Consider the following 19,193-nt stretch of genomic DNA (forward strand, 5'->3'; position numbering starts at 1 on the left):
CACCTTTTCACTTCAGCATTCCTCCCGATAATGGAGACAAAATCCCAATCAACAACAACAATCTTCTATTACGTGGTTGCGTTATTCGCAACACTGACTATGTCGAAGGAATTGTCATCTATGCAGGCCACGAAACCAAAGCTATGCTCAACAATAATGGACCAAGGTATTGTAAAGAGTTATACTTCAAATGGACCTCAACAGCTTGCCGACTTGTTTGTTGTCATGGATCTACGTTAAGTCTCTATGCTGTTCACCTGTGCCGTGCTGTTCACTGGCAACAAATTTCATCTTTCATACTCACCTTGAAAATACTACATACCTGCATGCTGTATTATTTGTTCCCATGAATGTTTGATACTTATGTGCACACACCAGGGTTGTCGGTATTTTACCCGACCCAAAAAACCCGGGTGGGTTTTTAAAAAAAAAAATACTTAAAAAAACCCAAAAAAAAACATAAAAAAAAACAGAGCATCATATTTGTCCAATTTTTATCAAAAGATTGAAAAAATGAACCAACGTACTACAAGGTACTTAAAACAAACTTCAAATTAGGACTTAAGGATGTGATTGTGAAGGAAATTTCCAAGGATAAATTGAAAACACCGCGGATATTTCTGTACACAAAAATCAAGTAATGTCACTTTGTACTACACTAAAACTCATTTATATATATATGCAAGAAGGCCTCATAGTTAAACAGCCCTAGTGCATTATTTTATTGAGTTATGCCAGCATGTGCTGTGAGTGAGAGGCACTTCATTGGTAAAAAGTAGTATTTGAGGTGAAATAAGCATGAATTTACCTTTTTTGCATCTTTTTTAAATAAAACCCAAAAAAACCCGGGTTTTTCTCAACTCTGACACACACACTACTTCATAGTGTGCCGGGAGTGTGATGCAATTGTAACCTAACACATTGTTTTCTGTGTATAAAGTGTCAGTGCCACCATTAATCGTGGTGCTATTTAAGTTTACTGCGAGTTCTTCTTTGCTGAAATTGATGTTATTGTTTCGCGTCGCTGCTAGACCAGATGTTAATATTCGCATATATATACAACAACGTCAGATGTATAACTTAATATAACGTTGTATAGCCTATTTCTACTCCTATTTATTCTCTGTGCCGATGTTGATCGAAATCTATTTGCAGTTGGAACGAAAAGTTAGGATTTCTGATTGTGCTGTTGGCATGATCGGACAATCGGACATTGTAAATCATTTAATCCCAAAACTGTAACTTAAAACTTAATAATAAATCTCCAAATGTCAACTATGCACCGCAACTCAGCCGGCAAATTTCGATTTTTTTACAATACAAAAAACAAATAAGTTGCTGACTTCAAGGAAAGATTTTCTTATTTTCTGTTCAACTCTTTTTATTGTTTCAGACACAAACGTAGCAAGCTGGAGCGGCGGATGAATACTGATGTATTGTACTGTGTGGTGTTGCTCTGTGTCATGTGCATCATTGGAGCTATAGGTGGGTTACCGGCTGGGACGTGAATTTGTTGTGAACTACTTGCAAGATCAAGAGCAGCACGAGATAACAATCTGATCCGTCATATCATTTTAGTTTTCCTCATTAGCAATATTTGCATACAGCTTCATTTCGTACCGTTTTCTCAGAATATAATTTCGCTTCGACCAAAGAAAATTCGTTTCGAACATTCTTGTTGTTCACCTCTTTTACACGAAAACAAAATGAAAGTAATACATCTTTATTTCCTTGAGTTAAAGTAAAGTTGCTTAGCTGCGCCTCATGGCACTGATGGAGCTAGTGAATACACAAAGTTATCAGAGTACATGTTGGGTGGTAAAACGATAGACTATCATCCGCAGAGTCTTAAACGACCACAACTAGAAGGATATTCACCTATAGTGACGTATGCAACCGCTTGAAGCAACGGTGTTGCCAAAGAACAAATGAACGGACATTGGTGGCAACGTGCACTTCACAATTACAGAACTATAACTTTTTCTTTAAAATTTAAATTTTACGAACAACAAATTTGTTTTATGTAAAACAACTTCCGTTTTCCTGCCACCATGTACTGGAAAAAGTACTTATGGCTTTCTTGAACACAGCAGACTATCTTGCCAACGACATCCGCTTCTAAAACACTTGGCTACGTTGCAACTTGTGCAATACCTTTCATCAGTTTCTGCCGTCACTTGACTCACTTCTCAACTGTCATACTTTTTTATAATGTCTACAAACGTTAAATTAATGCCAAAAACAGATTTTTGCTAGCCGACGTGCCCGCCTCTTGCTTAAAAACGGTCAGGCTTGCTTTTTTCTCATACTGAATATTAGAAATTGTTGTCTAGAGCAGGGACTCGAACCGAACCCGAACCGGATTTTTGTAAACCGGTTTTGGTGCGATTTTGTCTGAACCTTAACCGGAACTGAACCGAAAATTTGAGTTAGCTTAAACCCTAACCGAACCCGAACCGGTTGAAAAAAGCGGTTCACTCCAGCATTACGTCATTGTTCGCATTGTGGTAAGTGAAGTTGTACGTAGCATGTTGTTATCTTGGAGGCCACATTGTACGGATGAATTATAGCCTATTCCGTAACACACGATCCACTATCATCGATGCTTTGGAGAGGAATTTTTTGAGGTAAACAACTTCTGTTCTGTGACATCATAGACAATATAGTTTGATTGTAACTTGTGCAACAAACAACAAAGGCAAGTTAATTGAGCAAAGCAGTGTTGAGTCAGTGTTGCCAACCTTGCGGTTTTCACGCCCAATTTGGCTAGTTAGTAGTTGGGCAATAGTAGGCCTAGGCCTAATTTTATCGAACCCGAACCGGAACTTATAAAACCAGTTTTAAGTTTCTTCGAACCTGAACCGGAACTGAACCAAATTTTGAAACAATCTTTGAACCAGAACCGGACCCGAACCGGAAAAATCAAACGGTTCGACTCCCTGGTCTAGAGTAAATATTGTATCTATCTTCATATCTTCTTCAGGTAGAAAAGTAAGAATATTATGTACTTAAAAAAGTTATTTTAAAAATCAATATTTTGTGTGTGTATGGTTTCTATATGGCAACTCTTTGTCATCAATATTTCATAAAACAAATAGCAGCATCCACTGACTCCTAGTTTGTGTTATACTGTTTCAACGTCAACTAATAACACCGAACGGATCTAAACGCATTGGACACTCGCAGACGACCCTTATGTCACATAAGAACATGACGTCCCTGTGCGTTAGAGCTCAGTGACATCATAATTTTTTGAAACGCCCAGAATGGTAAAAATTTTTTATAGCAAATATTTGTCCAGTTCTTTGCTGCAATAACACAACATTCAGAGCAGAAGATAGCGACGTGTGGATACAATTGACATGCAACCTTTGGCTCGGAGATGGCACAAAATGATGAATAAAACATTAAAACAAAACATTTTTCATTTTCTCTTCCACAGGCAACAGCGTGTGGGCGGCTAACCAAAACTCCATAAATCAAAGCGAACTTTACATTCCACGAGAAAATAATGGAGAATTTCTTGATCCTGCTCTTTCTGGGTTCTACATGTTTTGGACAATGGTTATTTTACTTCAAGTACGTCTGATAATGCTTTTTTATGTTTGAAGTAAAAAAACTGTTCGAAATGACTTTTTTCAGTTTAGTCTTCCAAGGACACGACCATCGAAAACAAGGTTGCTTATTCATATGGTTGTTAGATTCTGCGCAACGTAAACAGCTTGAAATTTACTTTCTACAACTAAAAGAAGCATTCAGAGGCTCAAACATAGCCCATTCGACGTTTGTATGCTTCAAAACTATAAGTTCAGTTCAGTTGTTTTTATTTCTGACCATCATATCAAAAACAATACACGTCAACATAGCAAAGGTCGAGAAAAAGGTAGAAGCGACAAAACGCGAACGTTAAAACGTGCTTGTGACCAAAGTAAGTTATTGAGTTGAAAAAAATTTGGCACGGTCGCAACACCTTCAGAAAAATTTAAGATGTAAAGGGAAAATAAAAAAATAAAATAAGTGAATGACTGAATGTGTTTTAAGATAGTTTAGTTTTGCTCTGCGTTTGAAAGACACAAATAGTAAACTGTTCGAAAATCCCAAATGCAGTTTAAAAGATATAACACGTTATGATGTGACATAGTCGGCTACCGAGACGACTAGTGACAACCCTGGTACGACCTTTGAAACGGTGCCAGTTTAACACCGCTTAAGAGCACGCGGATGTGCCTTAGAAAGAAAGGCATGGTTGAAGGTGTACACGAAGATTGGCTTTCTTGCTGTCCCGTTCACTTAATCTAAATCTTCAATTACCGGGCATAAGCCTGGATATGACAAAAAATGTTCATGCAGTTAAAATGTTATTGGCTACAATCACTCACCTGCTAGGATAGACTTGAAAGATATCGTTAGTCGTACCTTTCTCAACCAACAGGCTGTTACCGCTGGTGAACCACGATTGCCGTGAACTTTGTATGAGCATCTGATAGGTTGTTACAACGTCTAAGTGTGGCGCCACAGACCAGACAGTAGATCATGTCGTCCATGACTGCCCAATTCATCAACCACCACATGGAACGCTTGGACTGAAAGCCCTGGATGACGAGACTGTCGAGTGGCTGATGACATCATGCCCAAACATATAGTCCGGAAGAACAGCTCATACGACGAAGAAGAACGTCTAAGCATCTGATTTGAGTCTTTTACATTTGATTTGAAATTTTTGAACCGTCTCAGTCCAATCTATGAAAACTAGTTTCTCGGTTACCACATTTAAACAAACAATGAAGTGGAATATCATAATTCATCCCAATTCCAATGAACCGCCTACAAACTTTTGTCTTTGTACGTTTTGACAACTGGTCTGGTACTTTTGATTCAGCTAGCTGCTAGCTGAAGAACGCTTTTTCCTATTCCTTTTTTCCTGTTCGTATACTTCAAGAGTTAATTTGTGGTGCAGAACTTGAATATTGCGAGGAGAAAGTTTGCCGTTGCTCGAAGTTGCAGTAAATTTTGCCAGACTCTCTTCAGGAGCTATAAATACCTCATCACATTTAGGTGGCCACCTAAAGATACGGCCTGATTTGTCACATTTTGCAGAAATTTCCAGGTTTTTCTAACTTTGGGCGAACGTTTAAATAAATTTTTCTAAAAATTAGATTTTTACGCTTTCTTTACTCTTTTCCCCAGATGACACAATAGGTTTTAACATCCTCACATGATGAAAAACAAAGAAAATTTGATTTCGAAGATTTTAGTCAGACTGCTAATTTTTCAATAACAGTCTGATTTTGCGTTTTTCAGCTTACTTTTTCTCATTTGCTACTGCTTCCCCAAGGCAACAAAAAAGTTTTATGTCATTAGGAAACCGCAAAAAGTAAAAACATCTCAAAAAATGTCAGTTAAGCACTAGCAGTAGCTGTAATCAAAATCTGCAAAATGTGACAAATCAGGCCGCATCTCCAGGTGGCCATGGTGGACTTTGTTCTGATGACAAGCTTATGAAGAGAGTCAAACAAAAAGCTGCAGCTCCGAGCAACGAAAAACTTTCTCTTCGCCACGTATTCAAGTTCCGTACACTTCGCCACATGTTGAAGTCGTTACTTGATTGCAACTATAACGCCTTGCTGTTTTCCAGGTGCTTATTCCAATCAGCTTGTACGTTTCCATAGAGATGGTGAAGACTGCGCAAGTTTACATGATCAACTATGATCACGACTTGTATCACGAAGAAACCGACACTCCAATAAAGTGTAGGGCTTTGAACATCACCGAAGATCTGGGACAAATCCAGTATGTTTTCTCCGACAAGACAGGAACACTCACCGAAAATCAAATGGTTTTTAGGCGGTGTGCCGTAGGGGGTGTGGACTATCCCCATGCTGCTAACGGTAAGATAAGTGACTGTAGCAACTCCTATAATTCTTATTTCACAAATGTTTACAAACGACCTGTTTTAGCCTGATGCTGCGAGTTCGCTGTGGCAGTAGCGGTTTGCACTACCTTTCGGAACACAGTTTTCTAATCATGGGCTATTACGACATTCTTACTTGTTTTGCCATGTTTCTTTTACAATTTTGTTTATTAAAGGATTAATTGATAAATAAAATACGTAATTACCGTTGATGCAGCTTATAATTTGCTTATTTTATTGACATGTGTGTTTGATTTTTAGGCAAATCACTTAGTTACTAGCCAGTTTTGATAATTTTGATAGATAAGTTTCCAATCCGTTGATAGCAAACGTTATGACACGGTGTGCAAACTTGGATTGTGTTAACCTGGTGTTAAAGGCGTGCCACATCTAGAAACTCTCAGTGCATAGCCTCAAGTTTCACTTGTGGCAGTAACGTAAGGCACTCGCTATTTTTAATTCCGAACCTTGATTTGAACACAATCGAATTTTTTTAGATAAGAACATGGCCTACAGTAGTCGAATAGTTTTTTTATGCTTATTAATTTTGGAGTAGAAGGGTTGTTTTAGATTTTTAAGATCATAAATTACACTAACTTGACATTATTTAACATTGCATTAACCATTAATTTGATGTTTTTGATAACCAGCTGCTCGCATAGAAAACATGGAACCGACTCCTGCAGAGATTAACCCGAGTAAGTAGCAACTATTTGGTTTGATTTTGAATCTTTATCCTCGGACTGACAAAGCCTTGATAAATTTTATTCCTGATAGTTTTGTATACTTGTAGAGGCTCTTGACGCAGGGCCGGTTACCGAGATTGACAGAGTGAAGTTTTCCGATTGTTGGAGTGTTGTTGCCAGGGAATTATTCCATCCATTAGGTGCCGTTGAATGGAGAGCAGTCCTGAAATGTGTTGCTCAAGCGCACACCTCGAGAGTCGAACCAGCGCCGCGTGATCTTGAGCCTGGCGCGTAACCACCGAGCTAACGGGGTTAACTTGACTATTTATTGGTGTTGACTGGGATACCGTGTTCATAATAATTCATTCTGCATGGTTCCTGCAGTGTTCTTGACCCAACCTTACAAGTTAAGTCAGCCCTTTGAGCGTTTCAGTACGTCAGCGATATTTTCCAACCTTCGTTATTTTGGTTTACTTTGAGGCACGGTAAAGGAAATGCGTTATGACAAGTTTCGCATGGATTGTTGTGTCATTCAACGTTAAAAGTATATGATATTGACAATTTTATGGGGTTTTGTTGTTGGTTTGATGTGGAGCATTTTAAGTCTGAATGCAAAATACAAATAAAATAGATCAAAAAATAAATTGGTGTAACTGTAACATTACATGTTCGTTATGCTATTGTAATAATAACGTGTGTTTTTGTATAGCGCTGTAACAATTACGGACATCCAGTTTTAGATCATTCATTTTTTTAATTCTGTAAATAAACAAATTCGCCCCCATGATGTCATTAAGAGTCATTGTGACTCAAACAATGCGGTTCTTTCTTTCACTCGACTCACCATCGGTCGTCTTCCAGGTCAGCAGGTGAAGCACCCGGAAGGGTTTCCGGCAAGAGAGGACTCGTCACGTCAGAGCTATAGAAGACCGGCCAGTGGTTCAATCAAACCCCACCACAGGTTGGCGCAGTGCAGTGATCTCTATTCCTAAAATTATTGGCTTGAGGATTCCTTTGTTTTCAAGGAAGTGCATGATAAATAGCATTTCGCATTCGGTCGGAGGATTCCCAGATTTTTCTCTTGGGAACTCTGTAGGCCCTCTGGGCCCTTGTAGAAACCAATGGTTTAGTGGATTATGCTTTGTACATCTAAGTCATGAACGGTTGGAAACTTTCAACACGACTTTTACGTTGTGTATCAATCGCACCAGTCTTATGTCAATGATCTATATTTACATTACCCCACATCAAATGACCCTCTTCTACAACTGGGTTGGCCGAGAAGCGATACTTCTAAAGTTAAAGTCACACCACGGTGTGATGCAAAGATTCATGGCATCGACAGTTTTTATTTAAAGCGAGTCTGACTTTAAATTGTGTGCGCATAATATGCTGCTGACTATATTGTGAGTTGTTTTATAGTCAGATAATTTATATTATCACTTATTGCCATGTAGTGATGGTGATGTTGCTGCTGTAACGGACAGTGAACTGTAAGTATCACTGACCATACAAATAACAATCAAAGATTATAAATTAATCTCTAATTCAGTAACAGAAATATTTTTCATCTCGTGCAACATTTTTGCGATAAGAAAATTATAAGAACTTTTATAATTCTTTAATTCCTGCAATGAAAAAAACATTTCCTTGCAAAATGGTTGAAAAGTGAACTTACAGTATATGATCGTTTGATGTAAAATTTATTTTACTGGCTTTTGATGATTACTGATTTTAAATTAAGGAATACGAAACTACATTTGTTTTTGGATTATCTGCCACACTAGAAGAGTTACTTTTTTAGCTTACAAAATGTTATACTTTTTACAGGCTATAAAGGAGTAGTGAAGTTAGTTATAAAGCAATTTAAGGTTTCTTGTACAAAACAAACTTGCAACGAGACGTAAAAACTTTTTCAAATTGAGAATTAACTCCAATAGTGTGGTCGGAAAACCAAAGTTCTGCATTCCTTGGTGTAATATTCTATTCATGAAGCGGTTTGAGAATCCTCGTAAAATGTAAATGTAACATCAAATGATTTATCATCAGCAGCACAAGTTTTTCAATTAACCGAAGATTTTTGCCATGACGTGTCCCAAAGCAACTGTGCGGTTTCCAATTATAAAATTGTTGAAATTGAAACTATGAAATGGTTCAAACCCGACGTGCTGAAATCTTATCTCCTCATCATCTCATCAGCATGTAACTAACCAGCATCATTCTTCCAATGAAATTTCTGCAATCTAAAGATAATTAACTTCGTTGATTTATTTGATACTGTTTGATTTTATTTGTCAAGATTTAAGTAGAATAACAACACTTAGCTTATCATGCACGCATCTCGTGCGTTGTATGCCACAAGGTGTTCGGAAGGATGCCTGTTCGACACCCAGGGTGAACAGCCGGCTCTGTCGGCAAAACGTGTTGGTGTTCCTTAAGGGGTCATAAATGGTGCAATACAAATCTTTAGAAAATGTTTTACGAAGTGTTTTCCACAACTATTTAACGAGTTGCATTTTTGGGTTAATATGTAAAATAGTTTTTGATCACAGGTGTGTTACCGGTGCCATAATAAATTGTTATTTTCTTATCTACTATAGTTCGGTCAACCAGCATCGGTCAACCAGCATCAGTTAATTGCTTAACCTCGATTCCTCATGAATCACGATTGTCACTCAATTGTTCACCTTCAAGTTGTTTGAAACTGAGAATATGTTTCGTATGCTTAGTGGCTAACTGTTTGTACCTTTCACTTCGCACTTTTTCTGAACATATCAGCTTCTGATTTTGGCCAGCAATCCAGCTGCTGAAATAAAAGTAAAACTTCCAGGAAATGCATCTCCAGTGATGTACTAATCATCCTCATTGTCTTCAGGAGAAATTTAAGCACCGTGTCCAAGCATCTTGACGATGGGATAGATAATACAGAGGATAGAGCTCATCATGTCATTAGTCGATCTGCACCAACTTCTCCTGGAATGTCCAGAAAGAACAAGGTAGCTAGGCGAGAGATATTGACGTGTCGATTATTGCAACTATCACCTTAAGAGAATTGCATCTTACATTACTTGTATTTTAAAGTTTTTGGAATATTTGTCAGGGAGCCTGGCCAGGTTTGCACACGAGTGCAGGCTTTGGACCACTGATGCAGTCTTCGGGTTTTCAAGGTTGAAAGTGCGAAATTTTGACTTATTGCTCAACTTTATTACACCTGTTGCTCTAAACACATTACACATCTACACTTTCTATCCACCAGCTTCTTTCAACAAAGAACTGTTTTTTCGTTGATTCCATGTTAAAATACGTTAATTTTTTATACTTGTTGGTTAGGCTAGCACCAGGAGACCGGCCGCCCATCACAGACGCAACATCAGTTCCGTGTCCGCAAAGGAGGTTAGTGCAACCATTGCTCACGAACCAGCAGAAGTACCAATAGAACCACAAGAACCATACGACGAACCAGCAGTCAACGACGATTTGGTACGAGAGTAAATTTATTGACATTTTTAAATTTTACACATTCTATCATTCCCTTTTGCAGTGGTGGAACGAGTATGCAAAAATAAGGAAGAAATAGCGACACATTTATTGGCAATGGCATATATTACCTTGTAGAGAGATCTTACTGCTTGCTTGCCTCAAGCTGAGTGGCAGCAAGCGCATCGATCATGCGCCTCGCTAATCATTCATGGTGTGTTGTGGCGAAATGATTACTGTTGCACTGTTGTTAGAGCCACACTGCACTGACTAACGTGCGACGGTAACTCTAAAATTTTGATCCGCTTTAATCTAAGAACATTTCGGTGATGTCACAATGCATCTAATTGTGATGTCACAATAACCGCGTTGTCACAAGGAAAACCTTTCTGTTTGGTCAAGGTTTGTTGCCTATCGTCACATCCGCGGTTTATAAGAAAATCGGCAACCATTACGACGTAATAACCTCACATCATGATATCGGCAGCGCTCTCTGTGAAGTACAAGCCGCTATCTTTTCGTATTGTTTGATTGGGGAATGAATTCGAACGATTGGAACGGCTGTGTTCCTTTCTCCTTAATTGTCCGCAAAGCTCGGTGCGCCTGTGTTTCGTTTCTTTGTTTACAATGGTTTGATTTAGATGGAAACTTACGGTGAATAGATTCCGACTTGAATGACCAGTCCAGTGTTTTGTAACCACCTATCCCATTCATGATCCAAGAAACTTGTAATTCCATAGCAACTGTTCAATATCACTCAAGTGTAACATGCCGCTCTATGTTCAGTAACTAATTCAATGCTCAATAAGAATACAACGTACAGTTGGTAAAGCTTTCGCTTTTGCTTGCGCTTTCGTTCCTCAGTATCTAAAATACATAAGTCGATAGATAAAGTTGAGATCACTTGTTACAATTTTTATTTTACATTCCGCTTTGATTAAAACAAATTTTGTACGCGCCTACCCAGACAGAAAAACCCGTCATTTTTGCATTGATTTAATGTCTGCAGACATTATTGCAACGTGCAAACATGTGGCTTTGAGGTGGCGTAAAGATGAAGCATTGTTCTGTTTGCGTGTGAATTTGATCCATTTGTATTGTTTATGTTCATTATTTTGTTTTCAATATTTAGTGACCATGTCCGTTGTTAAACAACGTTCATCTCTTTCTAGGAAACCGACGTGACCCCCGACCCTGTGCTCTTCGCTCAGCTCCAGTCCATACAGAACCCCATGCACCACATAGGCGACGCTAGCATGCAGCTTTCTGTTAAGAAAGAAAGAATATTAGATTTCTTCATTAATTTGGCAATATGCAACACAGTCATCATATCCAGTGACGTCATGGAAAACCACGAAGCAAACAAAAAGGTAGCAAGTTTGTTTTCAACATTAGTTTTCTTTTAATGTGTTGCTGTTTTTAACTTCATCACAGACTTAGTTTGTATTTTGTAGCATAGTAGTTGACGTATTTACAGGTTTATGTCTACGGTAAGGGCAAACTTAATTGACTTAGCCCAGTTAGGAGATGCCCCTGGCCCTTTACGATCTGTCAATTGAACCCCTGAGTATGACCTCTTGTAGCTTAAGCTCGATAGAGAAACAACGCAACTGAAGCGACGCGAGAAATTTAACGTCATTTTTAGCATTTCTGTGTTGCATTGACACGCAATTCATTTTCATAGGCCTACTTCTCTACGCAAAAATGTGATTGCATTGCTCATGAACATATTACTCAGACAAGGATGCTGCTCAGTTTACTTGAGTTGGTCGTTCTACAATGTCACGTTGCTACCCCTGAGTTCAGTGACATAACAAATGTGACTTTCTGTAGTTCTTCTGATTGAAATCATGTAGATCACAATAGATTGTCAAAAACTTGAAAAAATGAAATTAAGCTGATGAAATAATATTAACCCAGGCAGGCCCGAGTAAGCCTTCTCAGACGTCTATAGTCTCGCTTCCACAAGTCTTCAAGAAAATATCTTCAAAAGTAACGCTTGTGTGTTCCAATTGACGCTTTGGCTTACAAAATCTGTCATTTCACTACAAACTGGAGTGGGGTAGCTGATCTTCTAAGCCGGGTTGTGCATGGTTTTTAGCACGGAAAATTTGTTAATTCTTTTGCTTTACAAGCGTGTCTTTTGTGAAGTTTCCACACACACACTTTAAGTTTTCAGTTATTGCCACTTTGTTGTATATTTAATTGCTATTCTAAAAATGTTTCAAGATTTATTTTTGTGAATCATTTTTTCCCAGTAATTTAAACCCTCAATCGTTTCACATTGGGCCGTGATTCTAAAACTATTTATTTGTGGACTTAAAGACCATTTGTGGAATATTGAAAAGCCGAGACTTGTTTCAACCATGTTTGTAATTGCTTCAAGTTTGCTCGTTTGCTGTGCTTCAGAAAGAGGAACCGAATTTTGATGCTATTCGTCACCATAAGCGCAAGATATTTTCACTTCGAAAGTGCTTGTACTTACAAAGTAATTGCACTTGTCAACATGGTTTCGATGGATTGGTCGCTGGGTTGAATTGAGGCGACACCTTGTCGCTTTAGTTCGTTTTTGCTTGTTTGCTTGTTGATTGATATCAAATCAACCAAACTTACTTTGTTCCATTTCCGTTGCATTAGAACTTTAGTATTTGATGCATTTTATGCGGTTTGTTTCGGCCAGCAGCACAGTGCTGAGTGCTCAGCTTACGACTGGCCAATGACCATCCATGAAGCTATGAAGACTGCATTGCTTCTTTGTTGCGAGCTGACAGTCAATAAGCACTTTTTGTATTCTGTGGAATTGGTACATCTGGCATTTATTTTTGAAATTGATCTTCGAAGAATGATACACTTGTGTCGCCGAATGGCTACGAGCCTGTTTTTTTCTCGCCGTCACTTCTGGGACTTTTTACCTCTTAACTTCTGACTTATCGTTACAGTCCCATTGCCACATATTTATATGCAGATCGATTTTATTGTTTAGGAAAGTAAAATAATTGTTCAAATGACTAAGTTATAACTTTCATGCTGATTCCCCAAGTGACGTTTAAATAGAAATCCAGCAATTTGTTGCTTTGTTCTCGGTTGCTCGGAGACGATGGCCATTGCGTGAAGGCGATTGTCTGATTGAAACTTCCCTTCTCCAATTCATTGATTGGTCATTTGTGATGTAAGCTTCCTGTGATGGCATGTTGTCATCCCTTTGGCCTGTCATCGAATGATATATTAATGTGCAGTTGCGTTGAAATTACGTTTACACTTTTGATAGTACTCGGTTTTCGTGACATAATTGCAGAGTTTGCATTGCTTCTCATATTTTCTTCCCCTGTATGTTTGAAGACTGCTTGGAATATCGTGTTTTCCGCACAATTTTGGTCACCATGCCACGTGTGATTGGAAAAGTAACAGTTCCGGAAACTTCATGCTTGACATCAGACTTCGTGCTGCAATGTTTTCTATTTTTGGCTTGTGCATTTGTTTTGGCTCTTGAATATTAAACTTCACTTTTTACCTTTGGATGTTATTTTATACTAAGATGGAAGTTATTCTCAATCTTTTAAGACCATTCAATTTATTCCATGTTTGTCATTTCATTTCCTTCCGACAGCTCTCCTTGCCTTCCGGCGACAGATACGCAACAATGTCATCTGGCGGTTCCACTCCAGAGCTTCCCCGTCAAAAAAATGAACACGCAGAAAAAGTGGTTCACTTTGAAAATACCAACAGTAATAATTCAGCTGATGTCGACGATTCTTCTGGAAATAGAAGGTAACTTTTAGCACGTTTGCATTCATGGTATTCATGATCCCCTTTATTGGTTTGATCCCATTATTCGGCGATAAACATAGTTTTTTGGGATTTAAAGGATTTGATTTGATGCTGTGAAATCACAATCGAAGTGTATCACCTCATATTGTATGTAGTTGGTCTCAGATTAATGCACTCAGCAATATAAGTATTGTACCACCACAGTTTTTTTTACATTTTTGTGTTTTCATTGTCGAATCTATTGAAACGATGACAAGGAATGTCGTGATATCTACGCTTGCCATGCAACCAGTGACGATGTTGTGTGGGCGTTAGGTTATTGCTGCTTTAACGCCTTGTCGTGTTGATTAAACGTACAATAGGAAATCAAAACCAACCTATTGCCTCCATCTCAGGTTCACCAGTGAGGAGTTAAGTAACCTGAGATACGAAGCAGAATCCCCCGACGAAGCCGCCTTGGTCTACGCCGCCCATGCTTATGGCTGTGTTCTGGCACACAGGTCGTCTTCTGGCGGTGAGGAATCCGTCACTATCACTCTGCCCCGTGGAGAGGGTACTATGAGCTTCCAGGTGGGAATTTTGCCCTTTTTCAATACATCTGTCGTTTGATAATTTTTGGAATGTGTTATAATACCTTGGTTTTGTTGTGAAATTAATATATTTGATTTTAAAATACAAATATTTCGTTTCCTTCTCGTAATCCAAACATACCTCGTTGAGCCCGCGCAGAAGCAAGCTAATCCCAGACACCTAGAGCAGAGTGCTCAGTAGGGTGGGTAAAAAAAACTTTTCTTTCAAAACATGGCGGCAACCTCCTCAAATTATGAGGTTGGTCCTAGAAACTCCCCCCCAAAAAAATGAGCAGGTTTGTTCAAGTATTCGCCAAGCAATGGCCTTTTTAAATTTTCTGTATAGGAACATGATAGCTGCACACTGTGCTCAGCGATTGCGAACGACGTTGGGTATAGAAACCCACTTCTATGCCGAATGCCAAGCAGGGATAAAATGTAGTACCATTTTTAATTTCTTTTGGTCTGACCGGATGGGGAATCGAACCCTCATGTGCCGACGCAGAGGCGAGCACTCTTACCGCTAAACCATTTTGCTGCTGGTGTTGTTGCAGGTTCTCCACAAGTTGCCTTTCGATTCCGCCCGCAAACGAATGTCCGTGATCGTTCGCAATCCCATTACCGGCCAGGTGACCCTCTACTGTAAAGGGGCAGACAGCGCCATTTTGTCTCAGCTTGCCGAACCGAGCGTGGAATTTAGTGAGTGATTATTAATAAGACTAAATATTAGAAAACTTTATTGCTGAAATAACAAGTTCTCTTGCATCTTGAGGTTATATGCAAATTTCATTCAAGCTCTGTAAACCTATCTAGGTTTTTAGAAGGAAAGATGCCTATTGTCTGCGTATAATAATGTACACACGATATACCTCCACATCCACATGATGGTATTCCAGTTTCGTTGATAAAGATTCTCATTGAGTCATATTGCGCATTGGAGATTGTTTACGATTTGGCATCATCGTTCAAATAACGTGATTTTGTTTGCAGATCTCTCTGCCGATTCGTACGCCTCAGACATATCAAAGAAACCCAGCAATTCCTACGACGTTGTGGAAATGACCAAGAAATATCTCGACGCCTACGCCCGCACCGGGCTGCGCACTTTGTGCATATCCAAGAGGGTGAGGCATTGTTTGGCGAACAATGACATGTTATTTCTGCATTGTTACATTTCTAGACAACACAATGGCTAGAGAAGCAACAACCAATATTTGATATAGATGATCACCCAACCTTGAACAAAGCATATAGCTATGAAGATAAAAAAAATAGTGAATGTATTTTGACCATCATCTGCTCGAAGTTGTCCAGTCCATAGCAACTAGCGGCCATTGCGTCTATTATTATCTCACAATTTAGATTGGACCCAATGCAATCACATACTTATCGACTTTAGAATTGCTTTGTAGTTTTGTTCTTTATGAATAAAGTTACTCCTTGGCTTAAACAATTTCGTTTTCACAATCAACTTGATGACGTCTCACATTTTTCAATTCACGTCACAGGTGCTGAGTGACGTGGAGTACGCTGAATGGCTGAGCGAGTACAAAGAAGCCGACCGTGCGCTAGAAAACAGAGACCAGCGGATCACGGATTTGTTTTACAAGATGGAGACCGACTTGGAACTGCTGGGCGCTACTGGAATTGAAGACAGGTAACCACCAAACCTACAAAAGAAAGAGAAACAAGAAAACTTTTATTTCGTGGTTGTAAAATAGGCCTACAATCAACACTTGCAAGTGTAACAATGGGCGATGTAACATAAAAGAAATTCATAAAGTGACAAGTTTCTCAAAGTTTTTACTTTGACAGTCTCGCATTCAAAAACTTCTTTGTGATGTCATAAAAGACTCGGAAAGGTAAAAATTGCAGGAAACCGGCTCAGTGTGACCGTGCGGATTCAAATTCAAAACATCCAAATTCATTATTGAGATATTTTTGTGTTGAAGGCCGTTTTCAATATTTGGCGTAGTTGCTGCAGGAAAGGCCGCTTAAAGAAAGGAACCACCCACCCCACTCTCATTAGTGCCGAAAGTGCAATGAGAGCCCAATCTTTCCCAATATTAATCAAGAAATTTTGTTTTGAACCTTAACATTAGCAAGCTTACTTCGGCCATGGGATACCGGTGACCCATGTCTGATCAAGCAGTTTGTAGCTTTGCTGTTGCTCGTGCCAATCTTTGTCTCATGTTGTACTTCCGGACAACTGCGGAGATTGAAAAGCGTTGACAGAAAGTCACTTTTGTGATTGGTACAGCGCTAGATTAAAGTAAACACTATTATTGTGCCTGGTTTTATATTTGCTCATATGTAAAACCAAAGAACTAATTAAACATAATACAGCTCATAGTTTGCGTGAAGAGCTTTTGCCACTCACATTGTTTGCAGTAAATCCTTAATCAAATAAAAAGTTCTACCAATCCCGTCTGTGATTATCCAGGCTGCAAGAGGGTGTGCCAGAGACTATCGAGGCGCTCCGGCAAGCAGGCATTCAAGTATGGGTGGTCACTGGAGACAAGCAGGAGACCGCCATCAACATCGGCTACTCTTGCCGCCTCATTCACCAACGGGATGAGGTCATCACGCTTAACGCTGAAAGCAAGGTCAGTTATACACGAACAATGACCTATTGTTTTAACTGACATAAAACAGTTTGTTGTCACAATGACGCATGTGTTACGTCACAGGACGCGTTCGTGGAATTACTTGAACTCCATATCAAGGAGCAGGATACAAAGCGAGGCAAGCATCCCGACTACGACCAGCCAACTCCAACTCTTTTGAACTCTTTCAGCATCTCTTTCATCCTGCCAAACGCCACAAGCTACCCGACGATAGATGACAAGGACCATCCAGCACTCGGTAATAACAATTTGCAATTTCTGACATCCATGAGCAAATAACTGCTTCCGGCGAGAATACCTCACCGGAGGTTTTCTCAACTAGAGTTATTTGAGATATCTTGAATTTTAATATGTCTTGATGCTTCTGCATTCTTTGTCATTTTTATAACTTAAAAACTAACAATAAAGTCATCATCATAATCCATCGTCGGTTTGTTCCCCACTAGTGGGGGTGGCCGATTGTTTCCGCGCAGCAATTGTCTTAATCCCTTTTCTCCATTTCACCCTGTCCCTTGCATCTTCCTCCTTCAGTCCGACTTTTTTAAACTCATCCTTCACTTGTTGTTTCCACGTTCTTTGTTCTTATTTAAATGTTTCCTTGTTCTTATTTAAAGTGACAGCTTTAAATATTCTTTCAGTGCTTGTCATTGACGGTAAGACTCTGGCGTTTGCCCTGCAGAAGGACGTCCAGAAGAGATTTGTTTGTCTTGCCCGCCGCTGCAGGTCTGTCCTGTGTTGTCGGGCCACACCGCTTCAGAAGGGAGAGGTGGTCAAACTTATTAGAGATGAACTGAAAGTTATGACCTTGGCTGTCGGTAAGTAGAGTTGGCTTTAGAATATTAATTCTGTTTGAATTGTGGTTTTAACAAAACAACATCTGAAAACATTTCATTTTTTAGTCAGTTTTTGTGAAACATTATTTTTGAGATAATGAACAACTGTAAAAGAGCCAGATACGCTTAATCATTTTTTTTTCGAAAAAAAAAAATGATTTAATAAATTCTCGTGAGGGCAAAAGAAATAGTTTCGCCTACAATAAATTTTAATATTTAACAATTCAACAAATGTTTGCTGTTACACCCCTTTTTTTTCTTTTAGTTTTTATACGTATTTGTGCTTCTAGTATCCAATTTCTTGAATTTTGGATCCATCTCAGGTGATTGTTATGCCCTAGCTTAGCGACAAATTCTTGCCTTTCAAGTTTTTATTTTTAACAAATTCAAACGACTTCTCAGCACAACTTTTCTGACAAAATCATACCTCCTAAGTGGCGGAAAAATTATGTTTTTCTGGCGTCCGAAATAAAAAAGTAAAACGATTCTTAATGAGCTTGTCGATCATTATTGAAAACCATTATCTCATCTGAAACTTCTACGCAAGCCAAGACAACTCACTACTCTCATTTCACTGCAGTGAGAAGACCCGTGTACTTTAGAGGTGACTGATATTTTACTCGTTTATTCAAAAGAGTCACCAAATCTACTCCTCCTGCAGGTGATGGAGCAAATGACGTGAGCATGATCCAAGTGGCGGATGTTGGGATCGGATTGAGCGGACAGGAGGGGATGCAGGCGGTGATGAGCAGTGACTACGCCATCGCTCAATTCCGCTTCCTCCGCAAGCTCCTCCTGGTTCACGGACACTGGAACTACGCCAGGTTGGCATCCATGGTGCTATATTTCTTCTACAAGAACGCGGTAAGCCCAGTTTCATTACTTGATGCGTCAGTGCAAACGAACCGAATTGTCTTTATGTTGTTATAAAAAGCAGAGAAAGCTCAAAAGCTCAGTATTTTTAAACAAGATCATGGTGATACCGAAACTACCCAATTGAGCAGCGTGAGCACTTTTAACAATTAATTCAGGAAGTTTTTCTTTTGATTTTGACTTTGCAACGTTAGTTTGAAGCACTCACCACGGTAGAACTACTTTCATCGATGTCTGATCTTATAAAAAAAAAGCCAAATAATTTATACATAAGTAGCCCATACGTAAGTAGTTCACATTAATATCGTTATTGCTTTTTTTTCACACTATTGTTGATGTGACTCGTACACCATTACCAACTTTCGGAGTGATCGTACATTAAAGAACTTCTTGAAGCAGGTAGCCGAGTCAACCCACAAATAATTCTCTTTACCTCACTGTTCGTAGCC

The 19,193-nt window shown here is 39.0% G+C and overlaps 1 protein-coding gene across 1 annotated transcript in view; it reads left to right on the plus strand.

The window, feature by feature from the left end:
- LOC145779700 (phospholipid-transporting ATPase VD-like) overlaps window positions 1–19,193 on the plus strand; it is a 36,893-nt gene that overhangs the window by 12,513 nt on the left and 5,187 nt on the right. Inside the window, exons 5-22 of the mRNA XM_082591337.1 lie at window positions 17–166; window positions 1,394–1,485; window positions 3,443–3,579; window positions 5,636–5,888; window positions 6,562–6,609; window positions 7,459–7,558; window positions 9,473–9,593; window positions 9,928–10,077; window positions 11,247–11,444; window positions 13,682–13,842; window positions 14,238–14,412; window positions 14,966–15,110; window positions 15,402–15,535; window positions 15,920–16,068; window positions 16,855–17,017; window positions 17,102–17,276; window positions 17,677–17,853; window positions 18,533–18,735. Coding sequence (XP_082447463.1) covers window positions 17–166; window positions 1,394–1,485; window positions 3,443–3,579; window positions 5,636–5,888; window positions 6,562–6,609; window positions 7,459–7,558; window positions 9,473–9,593; window positions 9,928–10,077; window positions 11,247–11,444; window positions 13,682–13,842; window positions 14,238–14,412; window positions 14,966–15,110; window positions 15,402–15,535; window positions 15,920–16,068; window positions 16,855–17,017; window positions 17,102–17,276; window positions 17,677–17,853; window positions 18,533–18,735 — 2,731 coding nt within the window. The remainder of the gene's footprint in view (window positions 1–16; window positions 167–1,393; window positions 1,486–3,442; window positions 3,580–5,635; window positions 5,889–6,561; window positions 6,610–7,458; window positions 7,559–9,472; window positions 9,594–9,927; window positions 10,078–11,246; window positions 11,445–13,681; window positions 13,843–14,237; window positions 14,413–14,965; window positions 15,111–15,401; window positions 15,536–15,919; window positions 16,069–16,854; window positions 17,018–17,101; window positions 17,277–17,676; window positions 17,854–18,532; window positions 18,736–19,193) is intronic.

The sequence above is a fragment of the Aplidium turbinatum genome, chromosome 11 (genome assembly GCF_918807975.1).
Source record: "Aplidium turbinatum chromosome 11, kaAplTurb1.1, whole genome shotgun sequence".
Taxonomy (NCBI): Eukaryota; Metazoa; Chordata; class Ascidiacea; order Aplousobranchia; family Polyclinidae; genus Aplidium; species Aplidium turbinatum.